This window comes from Delphinus delphis, chromosome 19 (assembly GCF_949987515.2).
Source record: "Delphinus delphis chromosome 19, mDelDel1.2, whole genome shotgun sequence".
Classification (NCBI taxonomy): domain Eukaryota; kingdom Metazoa; phylum Chordata; class Mammalia; order Artiodactyla; family Delphinidae; genus Delphinus; species Delphinus delphis.
The window spans coordinates 17,441,825-17,462,609 of NC_082701.1; the positions used below are offsets into that span (position 1 = coordinate 17,441,825).

The 20,785-nt window shown below is 48.5% G+C and overlaps 1 protein-coding gene across 2 annotated transcripts in view; it reads left to right on the top strand.

Moving 5' to 3' along the window:
• Positions 1 to 332: 332 nt before the first annotated feature.
• PLEKHM1 (pleckstrin homology and RUN domain containing M1) overlaps positions 333 to 20,785 on the top strand; it is a 51,261-nt gene continuing 30,808 nt past the window's right edge. For both annotated transcript variants that reach the window (XM_059996305.1, XM_059996306.1), the window contains exons 1-5: positions 333 to 388; positions 3,086 to 3,247; positions 7,318 to 7,406; positions 10,262 to 10,509; positions 12,278 to 12,904. In XM_059996305.1, the coding sequence (XP_059852288.1) occupies positions 7,359 to 7,406; positions 10,262 to 10,509; positions 12,278 to 12,904 (923 nt within the window). In that variant the 5' untranslated portion in view covers positions 333 to 388; positions 3,086 to 3,247; positions 7,318 to 7,358. The remainder of the gene's footprint in view (positions 389 to 3,085; positions 3,248 to 7,317; positions 7,407 to 10,261; positions 10,510 to 12,277; positions 12,905 to 20,785) is intronic.

The following is a 20,785-nucleotide window of genomic DNA, read 5'->3' on the forward strand; positions in this document are numbered from 1 at the left end:
GTCAGGAACCCAGAAGCCAGGATCTCGTCTGACGCAGACCCTGCGAGAGGCAGGCAGTGAGAACGCACTCCGCCCGGTGTCTGTGGCGTTGCCTCTCTGCGCCCAACAGGAATGCGAGAATCGCGAGTCTCCCAGATCACGTCTCTGCTCCCGGCCTGGGAACCCTGGGGCGTCCAAGCGCGCTGGCCCCGCCCCGCGGTTCCTCCGCGCCCCGCGATTGGCTCCGAGGACCAGGGCGGGGCCGGACGCCCAGCCGACGTGATGGACGGCGTCAGGCGCCGCGGGAACCGCTTCCTGTTGTCAGTAGTCCGGAGGCCGCAGCGTCCGGTCGGAGTCTTAGGGGCTGCAGCGACCGGGAGTGCCCCCGCCCCCCTCCCCACTCCGTTTGGTGAGTTAGGGGTCGGGGGCGAGGCGGGCAGCAGAGGGGCGGCGAGGCCGGGACGGGAACAGGCGAACAGGGAACAGCAGCCCTCTCCGTGATCCCAAACCCCTGGTTACCTTGAGACTGTCCTGCTTCAGAGTCCTCACCCTTCCCAGCCCAAGCCCCGCGCCCCACTCCAACTAGCCTTCGGCCCGCACTGCCGCTGCTGGCCTCTCCCCTCTATTTGCCGCTCGTGACCTGACCCCAGCCCTTACCCCCGCCCTCTCACCGCCGGTCTTGCGGAAATGCAGCCGCCCTGTAGCCCCCTTCCAACCCCAACCTTGGCCACATCCCTCCGCCTCCCTCTAACACAGCTCGTCTTCACCTGTCAACCCCTTTGGCCGTGCTAATGCTGCACACAGGCCTCCTCGGGACCCACCATTGCGGTTTGCCCTTTTCGGGATCAGCTTTCTTATCCGAATCTCCCACACCCCGCTGGTCAGCTCCCCACCTCTGTCCCACTCTCATTTAAGACCCACCACTAAAGTAGATGCCCTGTTGAGCATACCCTTTTCTTTTTGATAACTCTGATCTCAGCCCTATCCCAAGTCTTACACGTATCTTGTCCTCACAGACTCAAACCCTAACTTCCTAGCCCACCATACACTTCCTTTCCATCTCCAGCCATCAGAGGACACCCCCATCCCTAAGTCTTTGCTAAACCACCCCCAACTCTTGGTGCCCCAGTTACTACCACCCTCAGCCAATCTTATTAAAAATGAGATCTCCTGCCCTTTCACCTCTGCTGTCCCCACCTCAGCTCTACACCCATTTTTCTCTTGACCCTCGTCCCCATTCAATCTGAGAATTTAGTGCAGAGTCCCCTGCCAACCCCACCGGCTGCCCCTCAACAGCCAAATTTAGGTGCTTCCTGGGAGCCCAGCAGTTAGAGACTGAGCACCTTGATGGGTGCATGCAGGGCCTCAGGTGGTAACTAAGTGTGGAGAAGTAGAGATCCGCCCTCGGGTCAGGGTCAGGGATTTTTTTTCCCGGGTGTCTTGTCCCCTGTACCTGCTCCCAGCGATTATGGGTCTAGCGTTCATATTAAATGACTTGTGCTACTGCTGGAATGGTGGGTGTCGCCCACATACCTGGAAGGTGAGGAATGGCCACTCACCTAGCTCACTCACAGCCTGGGCCAATGGAAGCCATCACTTCCTTTTGGCTGGTTTTCTGGCCCAGGAGAAACTCAGGGAGTACCACTGTGTGACTGTGGTCACAGAACCACGTCCACGTGTGCTGTCCTGGCACTTGTAAAGGACCCTCCTCACCCAGTGTTCCTCCCGGCTGGAGCTGACAGCAGACCTGTCCCAACGCTTAACACAGGGAACACAGTGGACGCCAGAGATGATGTTACACGTTGTGAAGAGTGTAGGTGAGAGGGTTCCCAGGAGGCGAAGGCGAGTACAGAGGCTGTTGAATCACTTCCTGTTTTTGCAGGTGCTGAATCTTTGAGTTTTGGCCATTTGGTTACCCATGAACGTGGGGAGTTGAGATATCTGAGTAGCTGAGGCAGAGGGACATTCTTGAGGCACCCGGGCCCCAAGCTCAGCATTTATCATCTCCTGGGCTTTTAGGGCACACATTCTCTCCGAATTCTAGTGACCTGGCTTCAGAGGGTTGGCCGTCTGGCAGCAATTTTAAAGGGCCCCAGACAGGACTCGCTGTCTTTGCTTTTGCCGTTTATAGTCTTGTTCCTTTGAAAGTTGAAGCTCTCCCTTCAGTGTCCCCCCACCCCACCCCCTATTAAGGTGCAATATATCAGAGTGGTCTCAGCCTGCTGGCAGGGTGATTTAATGAAAGGAGTTGCATCGTGGCTGAGAATTCTATACCTCAGCTTTCCTCGGTCTGTGAAATGGAGATAACCTGCCCCTGAGCCTTATTTTTGTTTTATTCTTCTGTTCATTCAGCAGGTATTTTCTGAGCACCACTGCGTGCTCTGTGTTGTTCTAGGCACTAGAAATGTAATGGTGAATGAGTTGAGCAAAGTTCCTGTTTTTAGTCATTCAGAGTTTGATCCTTGCTGGAATCCTAAGGATGGGACAGAAATATGGGGGAGATGGGTATTATTGAATGGAAGGAAGGAGGGGGGAAAGAAAGTTACCCCCTGTTCACTGATTCACATTTCTGGGCTCACTCACTAGCCTTTGGTTTGGGAATCACAGGCTAGACGTTTCTTGCCCTCCAGCTGGTATCCAATTGCTTCAAAGATGCAGTTCCCCAGCACACTCTCTGCATCCCCCGCCCTCCAGGACACTTGTCCAGAAATCCAGCCTTTTACAGGTGGGAGGAGGTGCAGTTTACTCAGCACTAACATGTCTGAAAGATCAGCTGCCTTTCTGAATCAGAAGATAACTTTGTCATTCTTTTCCAACTGATAACTTTGTCATTCTTTTCCAACTGAAAATCATGACTCATCAACTGGTACAGCAGCTGGATGGCTTAAACGTCAGGCTGTTTGTTCTGAACAGCCCGGTACAGGGTTGGATTCAGGCTGTAGAGAGGAGGCTGTTGAGAATGGCTGAGAAGTCTCTAAGGAGGAGAGGTTGCTGTTTACCTATGGATGGAGTGTTTCAGAAGCGGGGAAGCCAAGCCATCCATTTCTTCTTTTAATGTAAGTCTCATATAAGCCATTTTTTTTCTTTCTTCCTTGGTCTCTGAAAGAAGTGAAATTGGATGTTTGCAGAAGCCCAGGCAGTATAATAAAGAAAAGCAACCAGAACAATTCCTTCCTGTGTGTTGGAACATTTAAGAAAGGACAGCTGTGAAACCTGTGTACCATGGAAAGGATGTGGCCTCAGCTGGTTGGGACTACAGACCTGATGGGTAAGATTGTTTCTTGTTGATTTTAGCCTTATTTGATAAAAATGGAGCTTTCTGAGTACTAAGTTAATTATTACCTAGTCTATAAGTAATCAGTTTGCCTGAAACTCTTGGAACCAGAGACCTGAGACAGTTTGGTCTGGTGAAGTCTGACACAAGACTTAGAATGAGGAAACCAGACAGTTTTGTCCCTTACCTGGGGCTCTTTTCTGCTGAGCCTTAGTCTTCTCCTCTGTAAAACGGGGATAATCATCCTTCTCTCACAGGATTGTTTTTTGTTTTTTTTAATTAATTAATTTATTTATTTATTTTTGGCTGCGTTGGGTCTTCATTGCTGTGCGCAGGCTTTCTTTAGTTGCAGAGAGCAGGGGCTACTCTTTGTTGTGGTGCATGGGCTTCTTGTTGTGGTGGCTTCTCTTGTTGCAAACCATGGGCTCTAGGCACATGGGCTTCAGTAGTTGTGGCTCTCGGGCTCTAGAGTGCAGGCTCAGTAGTTGTGGCACACGGGCTTAGTTGCTCCGTGGCATGTGGGATATTCCCAGACCAGGGCTCAAACCCGTGTCCCCTGCATTGGCAGGCAGATTCTTAACCACTGCACCACCAGGGAAGTCCCCAGGATTGTTTTAAGAATTAAATGAGATTAGAGAAGCTAGGAGAGCCATGTCAGGATGAATCAATACTTACGGGGAGAGGTAGACTTCTCGTGGTTAGGAGTTGCCTAAAAGGCAGACAGAAGTCACCTTTTCTGCTAAACTCCACCAGTAATGTTTGAAGAGCTCTTTGGTAATGTTGCCCACGTTCTCTCCTTAACTCTTTTTAGCCTAGGTCTCCTTGCAGCCACGCCTCTCTTTGCTTTGGCTTTTGGTGTCAATGAAGACTGTTCTGGGGACAGGAAGTGAAACCAGTCCCATAGGAAGGTGGACTGGGGGTCTGGAGAATGACGGAGTGCTGACCCAGCAGTCAGGAGACCCAAAGCCCCCTTATGGTTCCGTCAGCAAGTTCTCGTGTCTCCTGCGCCCTGAGGCATGATGGAGCAGACCCACATAGGTGGGGTGCTTTGGCTTCTTGCAAAGAAAGTTGTGCCCTGGATTGTGGCCCGAACCCCAAAGCCTCAGTCCTGTTTTGTGAATTGTCAAGTGGCCATTCTCCTTCTGGACTCCTCTGCACCGTCGTCAGTCATTTTGTGGCTTTTCTGACTCTTGGTTTTAGGGGGTGATTACATGTCTTCCCCTGCTCTGACCTCTCAGCATCAGTTTGCTTTGGGTTTTTAGCAGACCCTTACTGGGCTGGAGGACCGACTTACTAACAGGCCTCCCTCTGTCCCATGAATACTATTTTCAGTTAATTAGTCAATGAGGCTTTAACGGATCCGGGCTGTTCTTCAGATTGTTGAGGCCTGAGCCCTTCCTGGCCTGGCCCGTGGCTGGCTGAGGGAAGGGCAGTTTCGCAGCTTGAGGCTCTAGAAGGGCAGGCCGGAGGGGAGGCCTTCGGCTGCTGGAATTGCTGAAGGCGATTGGAACCCAGGGTCTTGGAGCCAGAGAACCTGGATTTGGCCTCCTGGGCTGCACAAGGGTGGCCTGGAAGGAACATTGTCCAGAGGGGCTGTCTGCAGCACATGTCCCCTTGTCTGGGGCGCTGGTGGCTGGAGTGTGGAGGAGAGCCCTGAAGAATCCCTGGTAGGTGGGAGGGGGGTGAGGTGAGGGTGAGGTAAGTCAGACAAGGCCTGAGGCCGGGGGCCCGTGTTCTGGGGTCTCTCACACCCTGACCAGAGTTGGCTCTGTGGGGGCCGCCCTCCACACACCTCCCTCCCTCTGCATGTCCTTACTTGGAGAGGTTGGCTCTTGGGTCCTGTTTACCCACTGCCCACTCCACAGGCCAGGGATTGAATCAGAGCAGCTCCTACCATTTAGGGCCACTCTGCCTCTCTCATCTCCAAGCATCATGCCCGTGTCCCCCTGTAAACCTCTCCTGCCAGACTGACCTCAGTGTTCCACTGTGGCCTCTCACCGGGGCCCCCGGCTGAAGAGCCCTCCTCCCAGGCCTCCCCTGCCCCCTCGCCAGTCGCCCCCTTAGCCCCAGCCCACACCCGCCTCTTCCAGAAGGGAGGTGGTCGCACTCCTCCTGGAATCTGGGGGTTTCTCTTGGGCTTGGGTTGCTGTTGTCCTGGCGGCGGCTGGTAGAGTTGGCCACTTACCAGCCCTGGGATCTTGGGAATTTCCCAAGCTTCTATTTCTTTTTTTAAAAATTTATTTATTTATTTAATTTTGGATGTGTTGGGTCTTCGTTTCTGTGCGAGGGCTTTCTCTAGTTGCGGCTAGTGGGGGCCACTCTTCATCGCGGTGTGTGGGCCTCTCACTGTCGCGGCCTCTCTTGTTGCAGAGCACAGGCTCCAGACGCGCAGGCTCAGTAATTGTGGCTCACGGGCTTAGTTGCTCCGCGGCACGTGGGATCTTCCCAGACCAGGGCCCGAACCCGTGTCCCCTGCATTGGCAGGCAGACTCTCAACCACTGCGCCACCAGGGAAGCCCAGCTTCTACTTCTTATCTGTCAGACTGAGATGATAAGACACTCCTAGGATGGTTATCAGGAATGAATGGGGTAACACATGTAAAGGGCACAAAACCCATTTAACAGGTCTTGGTTTTACTAACTTCTTTGGGCCATGGGTTCTTGAGAGCAGAGAAAGCAGTAACCTGATTTTCTCTCTCTTTATTATTTTTTGTTGGTGGTGGTGGTGTCCCCTCATGCTTAGCTGTGTGGCCACTAGAGATTTGTTTAGATGTGAGTGTGCCTGTCCAGTCCTGCCCTGTGCAAGTTCCCGGGGTGGGGCAGGCCAGGCAGCAGCCCCTTCATGCTCAGGCCGCAGTCCTCGCCCCCACCCCACCCTTGGCCTCAGCCACCCCGGGAGAGAGCCAGCTGCCCCGAGAGATTTCTCTGCGTACTGACTTCAGCTGCTAGCACACGCTTAGTTAGGTAGTGGCATTCTTCGCCTGTAGATTTGGGCGGCCGCATCCACTGGGGTTAGAGATACCATTTATCCTCGGTAAATATCAGGCCCTGCGCTCAGCGTTTTCCATACTCATAGTCTCCCCTTAAGAGGTCTGATACATGCCCCAGTGTGCCTAGCTGGTTAGTGGCAAATTGAGATCAGAACGCGTGTTGTTCCCCTTCAGACATGTCCCTGTGCTGCTCAAGCTAGACCTTTGCAGCCCAAAGGAGAAGCAGCTGTGTGGCGAGAGAGCCCTTCCTTTTGAAGGCGTTTCAGTTGTACTTTTCCCCACTGAGCTGGCCGACCCTGGGATGGGACGGGAGTCGGGACAGTTGCAGAGCCCAGGCCCTGAATGTGAATTGTGAGCCCCTGCTTCCCGGCCCCTGTGGGTTCTTGGCACCTTCAGCTGCAGCATCCCCCCTTGCAGCCTCAGATCTGTATCTAAGTTAGCCTTTTTTTTTTTTTAATAAATTTATTTATTTATTTATTTTTGTCTGCGTTTGGTCTTCATTGCTGCACGCGGGCTTTCTCTATTTGCAGCAGGCAGGGGCTACTCCTCGTTGCGGTGTGCGGGCTTCTCATTGCTGTGGCTTCTCTTGTTGCGGAGCACGGGCTCTAGGCGCGCGGGCTTCAGTAGTTGTGGCACACGGGCTCAGTAGTTGTGGCTCACAGGCTCTAGAGTGCAGGCTCAGTAGTTGTGGCACACGGGCTTAGTTGCTTCGCGGCATGTGGGATCTTCCCAGACCAGGGCTTGAACCCATGTACCCTGCATTGGCAGGCGGATTCTTAACCACTGCGCCACCAGGGAGGTCCCTAAATTAGCCTTTTATTCCCTGCTTTTTTGTGCCAGCATTTGGAGTGGCGTCAAGAGCCCTTTCTACCCACCCTTTGGGATAGACCCGCCCATGGCACACCCCACGAAATCTTTTTTCCTTCCTTGTTTCCATCCTTAAAATCCACTCTCAGTTTTTACTTTTGTATTGAAAGTCCTTGCAGTTGCAGGTTGAGTAAGATGGGGGTGGGGCGTGGGGAGGAGATCGTTTGGGCACAGTGATTGTTCATCCGGCCGTGTCTGTCCCTGTAGGTGTCATGTGATTCTTCTGGGGAGCTGCTGCTTGAGTGGAAATGCTCTCAGCGGTGGAGAATGGACTGGGCCCCCGGGCTGCCATCCCGGTAGGCAACAAGGGAGAATCAAGGGTGGGGGAAGGGGTGCCTGGGACAGCCATTTCATTGTTTTTTCTCACTTTGAAATGCATTTGCACTGTTCAGAAAGAGAGGCCTGGAGTTGAGAAAAAGTGATAGCAGAAGCAGGCTCCGAGGAGAGCCTGCCCTTTCTAGATCATCTTATTGGTGATAAAACGGAGATTTACAAAAAACAATGGAGATTGCATGTAGGTTACCTGAGGACCAAGGATTTCTCCAAAGAAGATATACAAATGACCAATAAGTACATAAAAAGACGCTCCACATCATTAGACATTAGACAACGGCAAATCAAAACCATAATGAGGAAAACAGAAATAGAGTCACTACGGACGTAGAAAACAAACTCATGGTTACCGGGGACAAGGTGTGGGAGGGATAAATTGGGAGATTGGGACTGACGTATACACACTACTATATATAAAATAGATAACCAATAAGAACCTGCTGTATAGCACAGGGACTCCACTCAGTACTCTGTAATGGCCTGTATAGGAAAAGAATCTAAAAAAAAAAAAGGTGGATATATGTCTATGTATAACCGATTCACTTTGCTCTACACCTGAAACTAACACAACATTGTACGGCAACTATACTCCAATACAAATTTTATTTTAAAAGTAAAATAGTAAGAAAAAATAATCATAATGAGGGACTTACCCAGTGGTTCAGTGGTTAAGACTCCGTGCTTCCAGGGTGGGGAGGTATGGGTTCAGCCCCTGGTTAGGGAACTAAGATCCCACACGCCGTGCGGCGTGGCCAGAAAAAAAAAAACAACATAATGAGATACTTCTTCATATCCACTAGGATGACTGTAATCGAAATGGCAGACAATAATAAGTATTGGTGGGGTTGTGGAGAAGGTGGAACTCTCATACCTTCCTGGTGGGAGTGTAAAACGGTACAGCCATTGTGGAAAACAGTTTGATAGTTCCTCAAAAAGTGAAACATAGAGTTGCATGTGACTCAGCAATTCCACTCCTAGGTATACACCCAAGAGAATTGAAAATATATATTTACACAAAAAACTATGAACATGAATGTTCATAGCAGTGTTGTAGCCAAAAAGTGGAAACAACCCAAATATCTATTAATTGATGAATGGATAAATATAATGTGATATATCCATGCAATGGAATATTATTTGGCAATAAAAAGGAATGAAGGACTGATATATGCTACCACACAGACAAACTTGAAAACGCGCTAAGTGAAGTCAGACACAAAAGGCTGCATATCATATGATTCCATGTATAAGAAATGTCCAGAATAGGCAAATCCATAGAGACAGAAAGTAGATCAGTGGTTGCCAGGGGTTGGGGGAGAGGGAATAGTGAGTGACTGCTGATAGGTACAGGGTTTCTTCTGGGGGTCATAAAAATGTTCCAGAATTAGATAGCGGAAATGGTTGCACAATTCTGTGAATGTACTAAAAACCACTGAGCTGTGTATTTCAATGAGTGAATTTTATGATATGTAAATTATGTCCCATTAAAGCTGTTCTAAAAAAGGAACATTTAACTTTTCAAAGAACATTAACATTAATTGTGTTGGCTAAAATAAAAGTGAAACAGTGAAATATTTGTCCATAATCCTATCACCTAATAATTCAAACCAGTTTTTCTGCAATCCCTTCCAGTCCTTTTCCAAACCCTTAGGTAATTTTGACATATGTACTTATATTATGATAGAACGATCTTAACTATGTATTTTCAAAGGACTTTAGGTATATTTTATAATTTATTCATTTAGCAAACATTTACTGAGTACATGTGCCAAGAACCAGGCCCATTGTTGAGGGCACGAGGATGAATAAAAAACTAGTCCTGGGCTTCCCTGGTGGCGCAGTGGTTGAGAGTCCGCCTGCCGATGCAGGGGACACAGGTTCGTGCCCTGGTCCAGGAGGATCGCACATGCCACGGAGCGGCTGGGCCCGTGAGCCATGGCCTCTGAGCCTGCGCATCCGGAGCCTGTGCTCCGCAACAGGAGAGGCCACAACAGTGAAAGGCCCATGTACCGCAAAAAAACCCAAAAAACTAGTCCTACTTTCGAAGAGTAATACCCCCAGCTGCAAATCACCAAGTATTATTTCCATTTAACAGATGAGAAAGTTGAGGCTTAGAGAGGTTAAGTGAAATATCTGAGGTGACCCAACTGGTGACTGACAGAGCTGAGACTAAACCCAGGCTCTGACTGCCAGGTCTAGGATCTTTCTTCATGTAAACCATGCTCCTGTTTCTGGGTGTTTTTATTGTTCTAAAGCAGCACTTTTTGACTCTTAACCTGTTGACTCTCAGTGGAATGTTGGTCATGTGATTAAGGTGGAAAGCCTCACCCCTGCCCTAAATGGATTACCCAAGCTCCCATAGCTGTAACTCTGATGGAGCCAGTATTTAAACACAAGGTGTATATGGCTCTCAGCTCACTGAAGTTTGGTTTAAAAAACAAACAGGGATTTCCCTGGCAGTCCAGTGCTTAGGACCCAGCGCTGTCACTGCCGTGGGCCGGGTTCAGTCCCTGGTCGGGGAACTAAGATCCCGCAAGCCTCTCCGTGCGGCCAATAAATAAGTAAATAAAAAATAGAAAACAAAGAAATTTTAAAAACACACGTATCTTTGCAAAAACTAACACATCTTGGGGCGATTTTCCTTTACTTCTCTCTGCTTTCTCTTTATTTTCTACTGTTAGCCTGCACTCGTTGTGCTACACAGGTATGTAGATTTGTGCATGCATGTGGACCCATGTGTTTGGCCACAGGAAGAGTCACATTGCAGGGGTCGCCACAGGAGCCTCTAAAGGCCTGTGTTATGTCTGGCGCCACCCAGGTCATCAAGAAGAAGCTAGTGGGCTCCGTGAAGGCACTGCAGAAGCAGTACGTGTCCTTGGACACAGCAGTCACAAGTGAAGACGGAGATGCCAACAGCATGTGCAGCGCCCTGGAAGCCGTCTTCATCCACGGCCTGCACACCAAGCACATCCGAGCCGAGGCCGGAGGGAAAAGGAAGAAAAGTGCCCACCAGAAGCCTCTGCCTCAGCCCGTCTTCTGGCCCCTCCTGAAAGCTGTCACCCACAAGTGAGAGCTGCTGGGGGCGGCGGGGCGGGGGGTGGAGGCGGTTCACGTCGGCGAAGAGCTTCAGAGTGTGGGATGCTGGGCTCTTCCCTCCAGCCGTGCGGGAGAGGCACAGAGAGCCCTGTGTCCCGGAGAGGAGATGGTGGACTAAGCGGGGTGGGGGTGGGGGGATGTTAGACCAGGGCTCAGTGAGCCCCTCAGGCCATGGCCTGGGGCAGCGTCGAGCCCCTGGGCTGGGTGCCCTAAGCAAGAGCAGGAGCCTTCTTTGTACCACCCTCTGGCAAATTTGGTAGTTGCAACAGAGGTTGTGCGGCCTGCAGAGCCTGAAATCTTTACTGTCTGGCCCTTTCCAGAAGTTTGCTGACCCTGCCTTAGGATGTTTGCACATCTGTGTGCTACGTATCATACTTGTAACAAGGTAGGGTTTGCTTCTTTTTTCTTAAGAAGAGTGGCATCCAGCTAGAGCCTCTGAATGTGTGCTCTGAGACACTTGTCTTGCTGGCCCTGCCCTGAACCACCTGGGCTTCAGAGCAGGCAGCTGACACTGTGCCTCTCGGGGCTATTAAATGCCACCTCCTGCCCGAAGGTGCCTTTGTCAGTCTCTAATCTTCCTTCCCGTGCTACTGCCGCTGCCCTATCTCAGGCTCTTACCTGACTCCTGGGTGGCAGTGCCTTTCTAATTGTCCCCCTTATCTCATTCTGTCTTTCCTTTGGTCAGTCAGCCAACATTTACTGAGCTTAAGCTGACTGGAGCTCCATCACTGGGTTCTGCAGAGTACGGTCCGCACTCCCGTGGAGGAGACGTGCACAGGGGTTGGCGGTAGTCAGAGGAGGGGCATTTACATCAGACCGAGGCATTCAGGAGCTGAGTTTGGTACACGTGGGGTCGGGTTGGGTAGGAACACCCCACCCTGAAGTCTGCGTAGCTGCGAGCACGTCACTTTCCTGAGCAAAAACCCGTAGCCCACAGGCTCCCAAACGCCAGCCTGGGGTCTGCTTCACTTGGCTGGGGCCCCGGAACCTGTATCCTAACCTAGTTCCCCAGGTGATTCGGGTGCACAGCCAGGTGTGGGGAGCATCGCCCCGCTTTGCCTCCCCCGTTTGATACTCAAGGCCCTGCATTACCTGACTTTGCAACCCAATCACCCACTCTTCGTCCGTGTGCTGTAACTGGAGCGCTCCCCACTCTTGTTACAGTCTGTTGCTTTCCTACCCTTCATGCTTTTTTCTCCGTCAGTCCCTTGTGCCTCAAAGTTTCTCCATCCATCTTTGCCTCTTGTAGTCTCTCAAGGCCCAGCTCAGATACTACCCTCTTCTGTGGTGTTTTTCTTACTCCAACCCAGAGGTGATTACCCAGCCCTCACCCCAGCTCTGCTAACAACAGGGCTCACCTCAATATGCCCTTGAAAGGCGGTTTCCTGGACCGAGGGTAGGGACCATGACTTTACCCTGTGTCTTCGCAGCTCCAAGGACCTCAACCTAAAATTTAGGGGCTTAGCAGACATGTCCTGGGTGAGCAGATGATGTCAGGGGCCGGACGGGTAGTTGTCATGAAAATGGCAACAATCCTTCATGACACTAAATGTAAAAAAGTTGGGGGTTTAGAGCTGAACCTTTCTAAATTCCCCTTTGAACACTGCTATCCAGGAGCTTTTCATGCCTATGTGTATTTGTGGTCGTTGTTACTGGCTCTTGCTAACCAGTGGATAAAATGACATGTCCATGATTTGGAGTTGTTTCTTGAAAACACGTGTGTTCTCCACCTTCCCAGACACATCATCTCGGAATTGGAGCACCTGATCTTCGTGAGCACGGACGTGGGCCGCTGCCGGGCCTGGCTGCGGCTGGCCCTCAATGACGGCCTGATGGAGTGCTACCTGAAGCTGCTGCTGCAGGAGCAGGCCCGCCTGTGCGAGTACTACCAGCCCACGGCCCTGCTCCGTGACGCCGAGGAGGGCGAGTTCCTCCTGAGCTTCCTGCAGGGCCTGACGTCCCTGTCCTTTGAGCTCTCCTACAAGTCTGCCATCCTAAACGAGTGGACGCTCACCCCGCTGGCCCTCTCCGGGCTCTGCCCGCTCTCGGAGCTCGACCCCCTCACTACCTCCGGAGCGGAACTACAGCGGAAGGAGTCTCTGGATTCCATCTCCCATTCCTCAGGCTCGGAGGACATCGAGGTCCAGCACTCGGGCCATAAGATCCGACGGAACAGGGGGCTCACGGCCTCCTCCCTCAGTCTGGACACGGCCAGTTCATCCCAGCTCTCTTGCAGCCTCAACTCTGACAGCTGCCTGCTCCAAGAGAATGGCTCCAAGAGTCCAGACCGTTCCGAGGAGCCCATGTCCTGCGACTCAGACCTGGGGATGGCAAATGCTGACGATTCGGACCTGTCTCTGCAAGAGTGAGTACCCCTCCCCCACCCCTTCCCTCTCTTTCTCCTTCCTTCTTCTCTTCCTCTTGCCCTCCCTCCCTTCCTGGGACATGTGATTGCCTGTCACTGAGCACGGAACTCTGTTAGGGCGTAAAGACAGACGAAGGGGGCAGGGACTCTCCCCCAGAGACTGGAATTGCTGGGAGCTGTACCTTCAGGCAGACTGGGGCCAGTGGGGAGAATGCATTTAGATGGGGCTCAGAGTTGGTTCCAGCCCCATCTCTGTCCTGGTGACCTGTAACAAGTTATTTAATCTCTGAGATTTAGTGTGAAATATTATTGTCGTCTTCATCTAGAGAGAAGGAAACTTATAGTTCGGAGCTCTATGTACAACTTCCAAAAAAGTGCAGTGAAGCACAGTGCATAAGGGTGATCTTCTGGGACCTCACAGAAGACCTTCTGGGGGACAGAAAACCTGAGTGATGCCAGGACGGGGGTGGCAGACAAATGGGGACGAGCAAGTGTGTGGAGGAGGAGGACATGCAATGACGAACTGGACTGGAGAAGGGAGCCTGGCCAGAGCCTTCCTTCCTTCAGGCTTTTTAACATTAATTTTTGAATAGATAATATATTTTTATAGTTTAAAAAAATCTAAAATATATACAGTGAAAAGACTTTCCCACTGTATTTATGTAACCATAATTATTAATTTCTTGCATATTTTTCCAATTTCTAAATGCATCTATAACAAATATGAATGTACAAATTTTAAATTTTTCTTTTCTTTCTTTTTTTTTTTTTGCGGTACGCGGGCCTCTCACTGCCATGGCCTCTCCCGTTGCGGAGCACAGCCTCCGGATGCGCAGGCCCAGCGGCCATGGCTCACGGGCCCAGCTGCTCCGCGGCATGTGGGATCTTCCCGGACTGGGGCACGAACCCACGTCCCCTGCATCGGCAGGCGGACTCTCAACCACTGTGCCACCAGGGAAGCCCTTTCTTTTTTTTTTAAATTGAAGTATAGTTGATTTACAATGTTGTGTTAGTTTCAGGTGTACAGCACAGTAATTCAGTTATTTATACATATATATAAATATGTTATATATGTATAATATATATAACATTGTTATATATATATAAAATATATTGTTTTTCAGATTCTTTTCCCTTATAGGTTATTATCTTTCTTATTTCTTATTCCTTTCTTTCCACGAAAGCTAGTATAAATTATTCTATACCTTGTTTGGGAGATCTTTTCATATCAGAGCTTCTTTTTTTTTTTTTTTTTTTTCCTGTTACAGATTTTTCCATTGTATGAATGTACCTTAGTTTATTGAATCAGCCCTGAGTTTAATGGACATTGGAGTTCAGTGTTTCTATCAATAACCTGTGTATGTGGTCCTTTAGGCCTACGCAAGCTAGCTCTGTTCAGTAAATTCCCAGAAGCAAAATTGCTGAGCCAAGGAATAAATTAATTTGTAATTTTCACAGATATTGCCTATTTGCACTCCATCAGGGTTGTGCTTGTGTCCTCTCAGGCTTGTCAACAGAAGGTATCATCAAACTTTTGGAAATTTGCTCGTCTCATAGGTGAAACATGGTAGCCGTCTCTGAAGCATTTCCTCTAGTAGGACCTGTGTTACATCAGCTGTGTTTAGGACCTTTCCACTCCTGCTGTTCCCACCCTTCCCCCCACCTTGGTTCAGGTCTTCACAGGGCTCCCACCCGGTGTGGGAATCACGCCAGGATTGGGTGTCAGGGACTGGCCCTGGAGCAGATCTAGTTTCAAGCCCCGTTCCACCACCTACAAGCCCAGTAATGTCTCGTACACGGCTAACTCTTTTTGAGGTTCTGTTTCTTCATCTTTTTCTTTTTCTTTTTTTTTAATTTTTATTGGAGTAGAGTTGATTTACAATGTTGTTTCAGTTTCTGCTGTACAGCAAAGTGATTCAGTTATACATATTCTTATATCCACTCATTTTTAGATTCTTTTCCCATATAGGTCATTACAGAATATTGAGTAGAGTTCCCTGTGCTATACAGTAGGTCCTTATTAGTTACCTATTTTATTGTTTCTTCATCTTTAAAATGGAAATTCCCTCATAGGGCTGTTTGAGAATCAAGTGAGATACCCATGAGTGAGATGCACACATAAGAATGTCTGGTAGGTCCCAGAAATGGCCTCCGAACATTGAGCACATCAGATAGAATTTTCACATGTCAAACGGAAGGATTGGATATAACGTGCTGGGAAGGAGCAGCCCCCACCCCAGAGATGCTGGGCCCGTGGCGTGACTGGGGCTCAGTCACCTGTCTTAGCCCTTGATTGTCTCTCCCTCCTCCCGCAGACCAGCCAGCCTTCTCTTTGTCATGTGCCTCGCCTTTATCTTTCATGAGTCTTGTGATTGGAAAATTCCAGCTTAAGGCCACTGAATCAGTGACCATCCACCCTGCATGGGAAGTGTTGTCCTGGGTATTCCAGGGGAACTCAAGGGAAGAGGGTCAGGATGTACAGACCAACACTGGACAGTGATGTGAGGAAGCGACAGACACCACACACACACACACACACACACACACACACACACACACACACACACACACACACACACACACGTACACACACACACACACACACACACAAGCACGCAGCCAGCGCCATCATTCTTAGAGCTGGGCTGGAAGTTTGTCTTGGAGCATTCACAGAGACCAGCATTTCTTAGAGTATATGTTTTAATGGTAAAGATGCTCACCAACACGTAAGAGTTTGCTTAAATGTATATAACTTAAAATTAGGCATAAACACGTTGTGCTTAAAACTCTTACAGCTATAAAGTCAAAACATCTACAAACTGGGAATTCCCTGGTGGTCCAGTGGTTAGAACTCTGCGCTTTCACTGCCAGGGCCCAGGTTCAATCCCTGGTCGGAGAACTAAGATCCCACAAGCCTCTCTGTGTGGCCAAAAAAAAAAAAAGAAAAAATCTACAAATTAAACATGAAGCGCAAAACCCATAACATTCCAAATGAAACTTATTAATGTTTTGCAGAAGCCAAATTACAGTTTGCCTTGTGAAGAGAGGATCGACTGTCCCACATAGCTTCTTTTGTGCTCATTGGGTCTGAATTATAATTATATCCTGAATTATAATTATAATTATATCATGCATAGGTACAGTCTAATGGTAAAAAGTGTGGACTCAGGAGCCGGACTGCCTGAGCCCTCCATCAACCAGCTTTGCCATCTCGGGCAAGTTACTCAACCTTTCTGACCTTGATGTCCTCATCTGTAAAATGGGGATAAGAATGCTTCAAAGGAATGCTGGGGAGATGAAATGAATTTAGGTCTGTCAAATGCTTAGAGCAGTGTCTGACACAGCATGCATGCTCACTGGGTGGTGGTGTCATTTTACTGGTGTACCTGTGACATCCGTTCTCCTACTGCTTGCCCTCACATACACTGCTGCAAAACCTTGGTTACTAATATTTGTCAGAGGTCATTGTCATGAGGGCTTCCCTTGGGGGAAATGATTCTTAGCATGTGCAGCCTACCTCTTTGCTTTTTTTTTTTTTTTTTTGCGGTACGCGGGCCTATCACTGTTGTGGCCTCTCCCGTTGCAGAGCACAGGCTCTGGACGCGCAGGCTCAGCGGCCATGGCTCACGGGCCCAGCCGCTCTGCAGCACGTGGTATCTTCCCGGACCGGGGCATGAACCTGTGTCCCCTGCATCGGCAGGCGGACTCTCAACCACTGCGCCACCAGGGAAGCCCTCTTTGCTTTTATTAGTGGCTCTTGACTGCCAAATAATACTGTGTATCACCAACACAATAGTCCGCATGTTCAGGAAAACCGCAGGCTCAGGATCACTTCTCAGGGGTACTTTATAAGGTGGCCATTCAGATTCTCCAGGCCATGCTTTTAATTTACTTCATACATAAGTATTTATAATACATATACCTTTTTTCCAGATGTTCTCTAAATGAAAGCACAAAGTTTAAAAATTTTCGAATAGTGGACTTCCCTGGCAGTCCGGTGGTTAAGACTCTGCGCTTCCAATGCAGGGGGTGGCTGGGTTCAGTCCCTGGTTGGGGAACTAAGATCTCACATGCCGGGCGGCGCAGCCAAAAAAAAAAAAACAATTTTCGAACAGAAAGGTTTTGGGAAACACGGCCCTGAACCAGACCAAAGTGGAAGGACTGTAGTGGTTTCAGTTTCATTTCTTTTCCTTTTTTTTTTTCCCCCAGTTTCATTTCTATGTTTCATTTTCCTCAAAATTTTTAAAAATGTTCTTTCTTTTGCCTTTCCTTCAAAATCTCATCTCTAGCCCTTTTTTCCACTTGATGTACGTGTCTCTCTTATTCTCACTGGATCCTTCACCAATTCTGATGAAGCTCTGTGAGCTTCATTTCACCTTGACCTGGGTTTTTTGTTTTTGGGGGGTTTTTTGGCCGTGCCCTGCAGCTTGAAGGATCTTAGTTCCCTGACCAGGGATTGAACCCGTGCCCCCTTCAATGGAAGTGCAGAGTCCTAACCACTGGACTGCCAAGGAATTCCCCTTGATCTTGGTTTTGATTTGACAGAAGCTCTAATTGATCACACAAGCTTCCTGCTGTTTGGTGACATTTCTCTAAGCATTAAGTCACTCACTTATTCTAACACCCAGTCTACGCTTGTCATTAAAATCTTTCTTATAGGTTAGGATTCACTTCTAATTGGTAACTGTTTTGGTAATGCTAGTGAGTATTTCAGTAAATCTGTTCCTTTCCTTACACGTTTATGTTTGTGTACACAGAGGCTAAGCAGTCTTATCAATGATAATGAGGTTAACATTTATTGATCACTTTGTGCCAGACACTGTGCTAAGCACTTTACCTGTATTATGTCATTTAATCTTTGTCACAGTCATAAAAGATGGGTGCTGATACCACATCCATTTTCCAGGTAAGGGAATTAAGTCCATGAACATAATGTTCACATTGTGGGGCCCACAGCCGTGTGTTAAGCAAGGCCAGGTGGACTCAGGAGCCCCTGCTTTTAATCACTCACCACACCACCTCCTGGGAGCCCATGAGGAGCCGGGACCTCACAGAGGACCTTGTAAAAAGTCTGACACCCTAGTTCATTTCAGAAGGGGGCCTCGTGGTTTGGACACATATAAGTGGTTAGCAAATGCCCCTCCTCCTCTGCCTGTGGAAACTACCCCTTTCTTTCCAGAGCTCATCATTGCCTCCTCACTGCAAATTGCACTCTTGGATTTTTTGTGGGTCTGTTTTTAGAGTGTGGCTTTTAGAGCAAGAGCGAGTCCCCACCTGCGTCCCCTCTGTAACTATTCCACAAACACATTTACAGCTTTCTCTGAGAGGTCATCTGTTTGTTTATCAAGATATGATTCACATATCACAACATTCACCATTGTAAAGGGTACTGTTCAGTGGTTTTCAGTATATTCACAAGGTTGTGAATTCAACATCTACTGCTGTCTACCTCAAGAGCATTTTCATTACCCGTAAGGAAGTCCCTTACCCATTAGCTATGAATTTACCTTTTCTGGACATTTAATATCAATCGAGTCATACAATATGTGGCCTTTTGTGACTGCCTTCTTTCACTTAGTACCATGTTTTCAAGGTTCAACCACGTTATATAGCACATATCATGGGCAAATAATATTCCATTGTATGGATATATTACAATTTATTTATTCATCAATTAATGGACATTTTTTCCCCACTTTTTGGCTATTATGAATAATGTTGCTGTGAGCATTCATTTACAAGTATTTTGTGTGGACATATGTTTTGAATTCTTTCGGGTAAGTACCTAAGAGTAGAATTACTGAGTCCCATGATAACTCTTTATTTAACTTTCTGAGCAGCTACCAAATGTTTTCCACAGGGGCTGCACCATTTCACATTTCCACTGATAGTATACATGTGTTCCAGTTTCTCCACGCGGGCCTCTCACTGTTGTGGCCTCTCCCGTTGCGGAGCACAGGCTCCGGACGCGTACGCTCAGCAGCCATGGCTCACAGGCCCAGCTGCTCCGCGGCATGTGGGATCTTCCCGGACCGGGGCACGAACCCGTGTCCCTTGCATCAGCAGGCGGACTCTCAACCAGTGCACCACCAGGGAAGCCCTCTCTGTCTCTTTTATTATAGCCATCCTGTTGGGCGTACAGTAGTATCTCGTTGTGGTTTTGATTTGTATTTCACTATTGTCTAATGATTCTGAGCACTTTTTCATGTCTTCATTGGCCATTTATATATCTTCTTTGGAGTAATGTCTATTCAAATCCTTTGCCTATTTTTTTTCCTTTGCCTATTTTTAATTTATTTATTTTTTGAAAGCATTGTGCTTTTTTTCTTTTTAAAAATATTATTTTTGTTTGAATTTTATTTATTTTTTTATACATCAGGTTCTTATTAGTTATCCATTTTATACATATCAGTGTATACATGTCAATCCCAATCTCCCAAATCATCCCACCACCCCACCACCACCACCACCACCACTTTCCCCCCTTGGTGTCCATACGTTTGTTCTCTACATCTGTGTCTCTATTTCTGCCCTGCAAACCAGTTCATCTGTACTATTTATTTATTTTTGGCTGCATCAGGTCTTAGTTGTGGCACATGGGCTCTTTGTTGCGGCCCACGGGTTTCTCTCTACTTGCAGCACGTGGACTTAGTTGCCCTGTGCCATGTGGGATCTTAGTTCCCTGACCAGGGATCAAACCCACGTCCCCTGCATTTTAAGGCGGATTCTTAACCACTGGACCAGCAGGCAAGTCCCGTCCTTTGCCTGTTTTTAAATTGGGTTATTTATTGTTGAGTTGTAAGCGCTCTGTATATTCTGGGTACTAGACTCTTATCAGATATATAATAATATTTGCACATTTTGTATGCAAATATTTTTATTATATTTTTTATTAGTCACTTATGCATTAGATGTCATATCTAAGAAACCATTGCCTGATCCAAAGATATGAAGCTTTACACCTCTTTCCTTCTAAGAGTTTTATAGTTTTAGCTCTTACCTTTAGGTCTTTGATCCATTTGGGGTTAATTTTTTTATATGCTGTGAGATGAGTCCAACTTTATTCTTTTGCATGGAACTATTCACTTAGCCCAGCACCATTTGTTGAAAGACTATTCTTTCCCCACTGAAATGTCTCAGTGCCTCTGTTGAAAATCAGTTGCCCAGAAATGCATGGGTTGGTCACCTCTTCTTGTCCAAAATGTCTATGTTGTTTGGGGTTATGATGGTGTAAATAAGAGCAGAGCTCACCTAGAAGACAATCAGATGAAAACTTGAGTTCTAAAATCCTCTTTTCCGTAACCGCATTAAGGGGAGTTTGATGTGTCTTCTGCACCCAGTCTAAGCCATTAGGGCAGATACGTGCGATGGTGAGATCTCTTGGGCTCCAGACAGCTTTCTTGCCACCAGAACCTGTATTTGCCCATGACGTCCTCACTGGATTCATAAGCAGAGGTGGAGACAGCAAGTAGGTTTACTTCAGAAACAGAACTTGGATTCTCAGGAGAGGGAGGGAGAAGCAGCCACTAGCCAGTGCACGTTCCAGAGGTCCCAGAACTGTGTGTGTGTGTGTGTGTGTGTGTGTGTGTGTGTGTGTGTGTACACAAAGGCAGTGACATTGGCTCCCCCGGCCCCAGACACACCACTGAGGGGCAGAACGTGCCAGTCCCATTAGGAACACATCCCCGTGTACACGGGCACACGCACTGCACAACTTGTATGCACTGTGCTCCAGCAGCAGCATCTGGGGATTTGAGGCTTCTGTGGATCCACACCCAGCCCCTCACCCCGACCCTGCTGCCCAGGTACTGTTCCAGGAGCAAAGCAGGTCCTCACTTCGCCCAAGCCCGTGTCCCAGGGAGCGGAGTCTTGGAGCCCAGC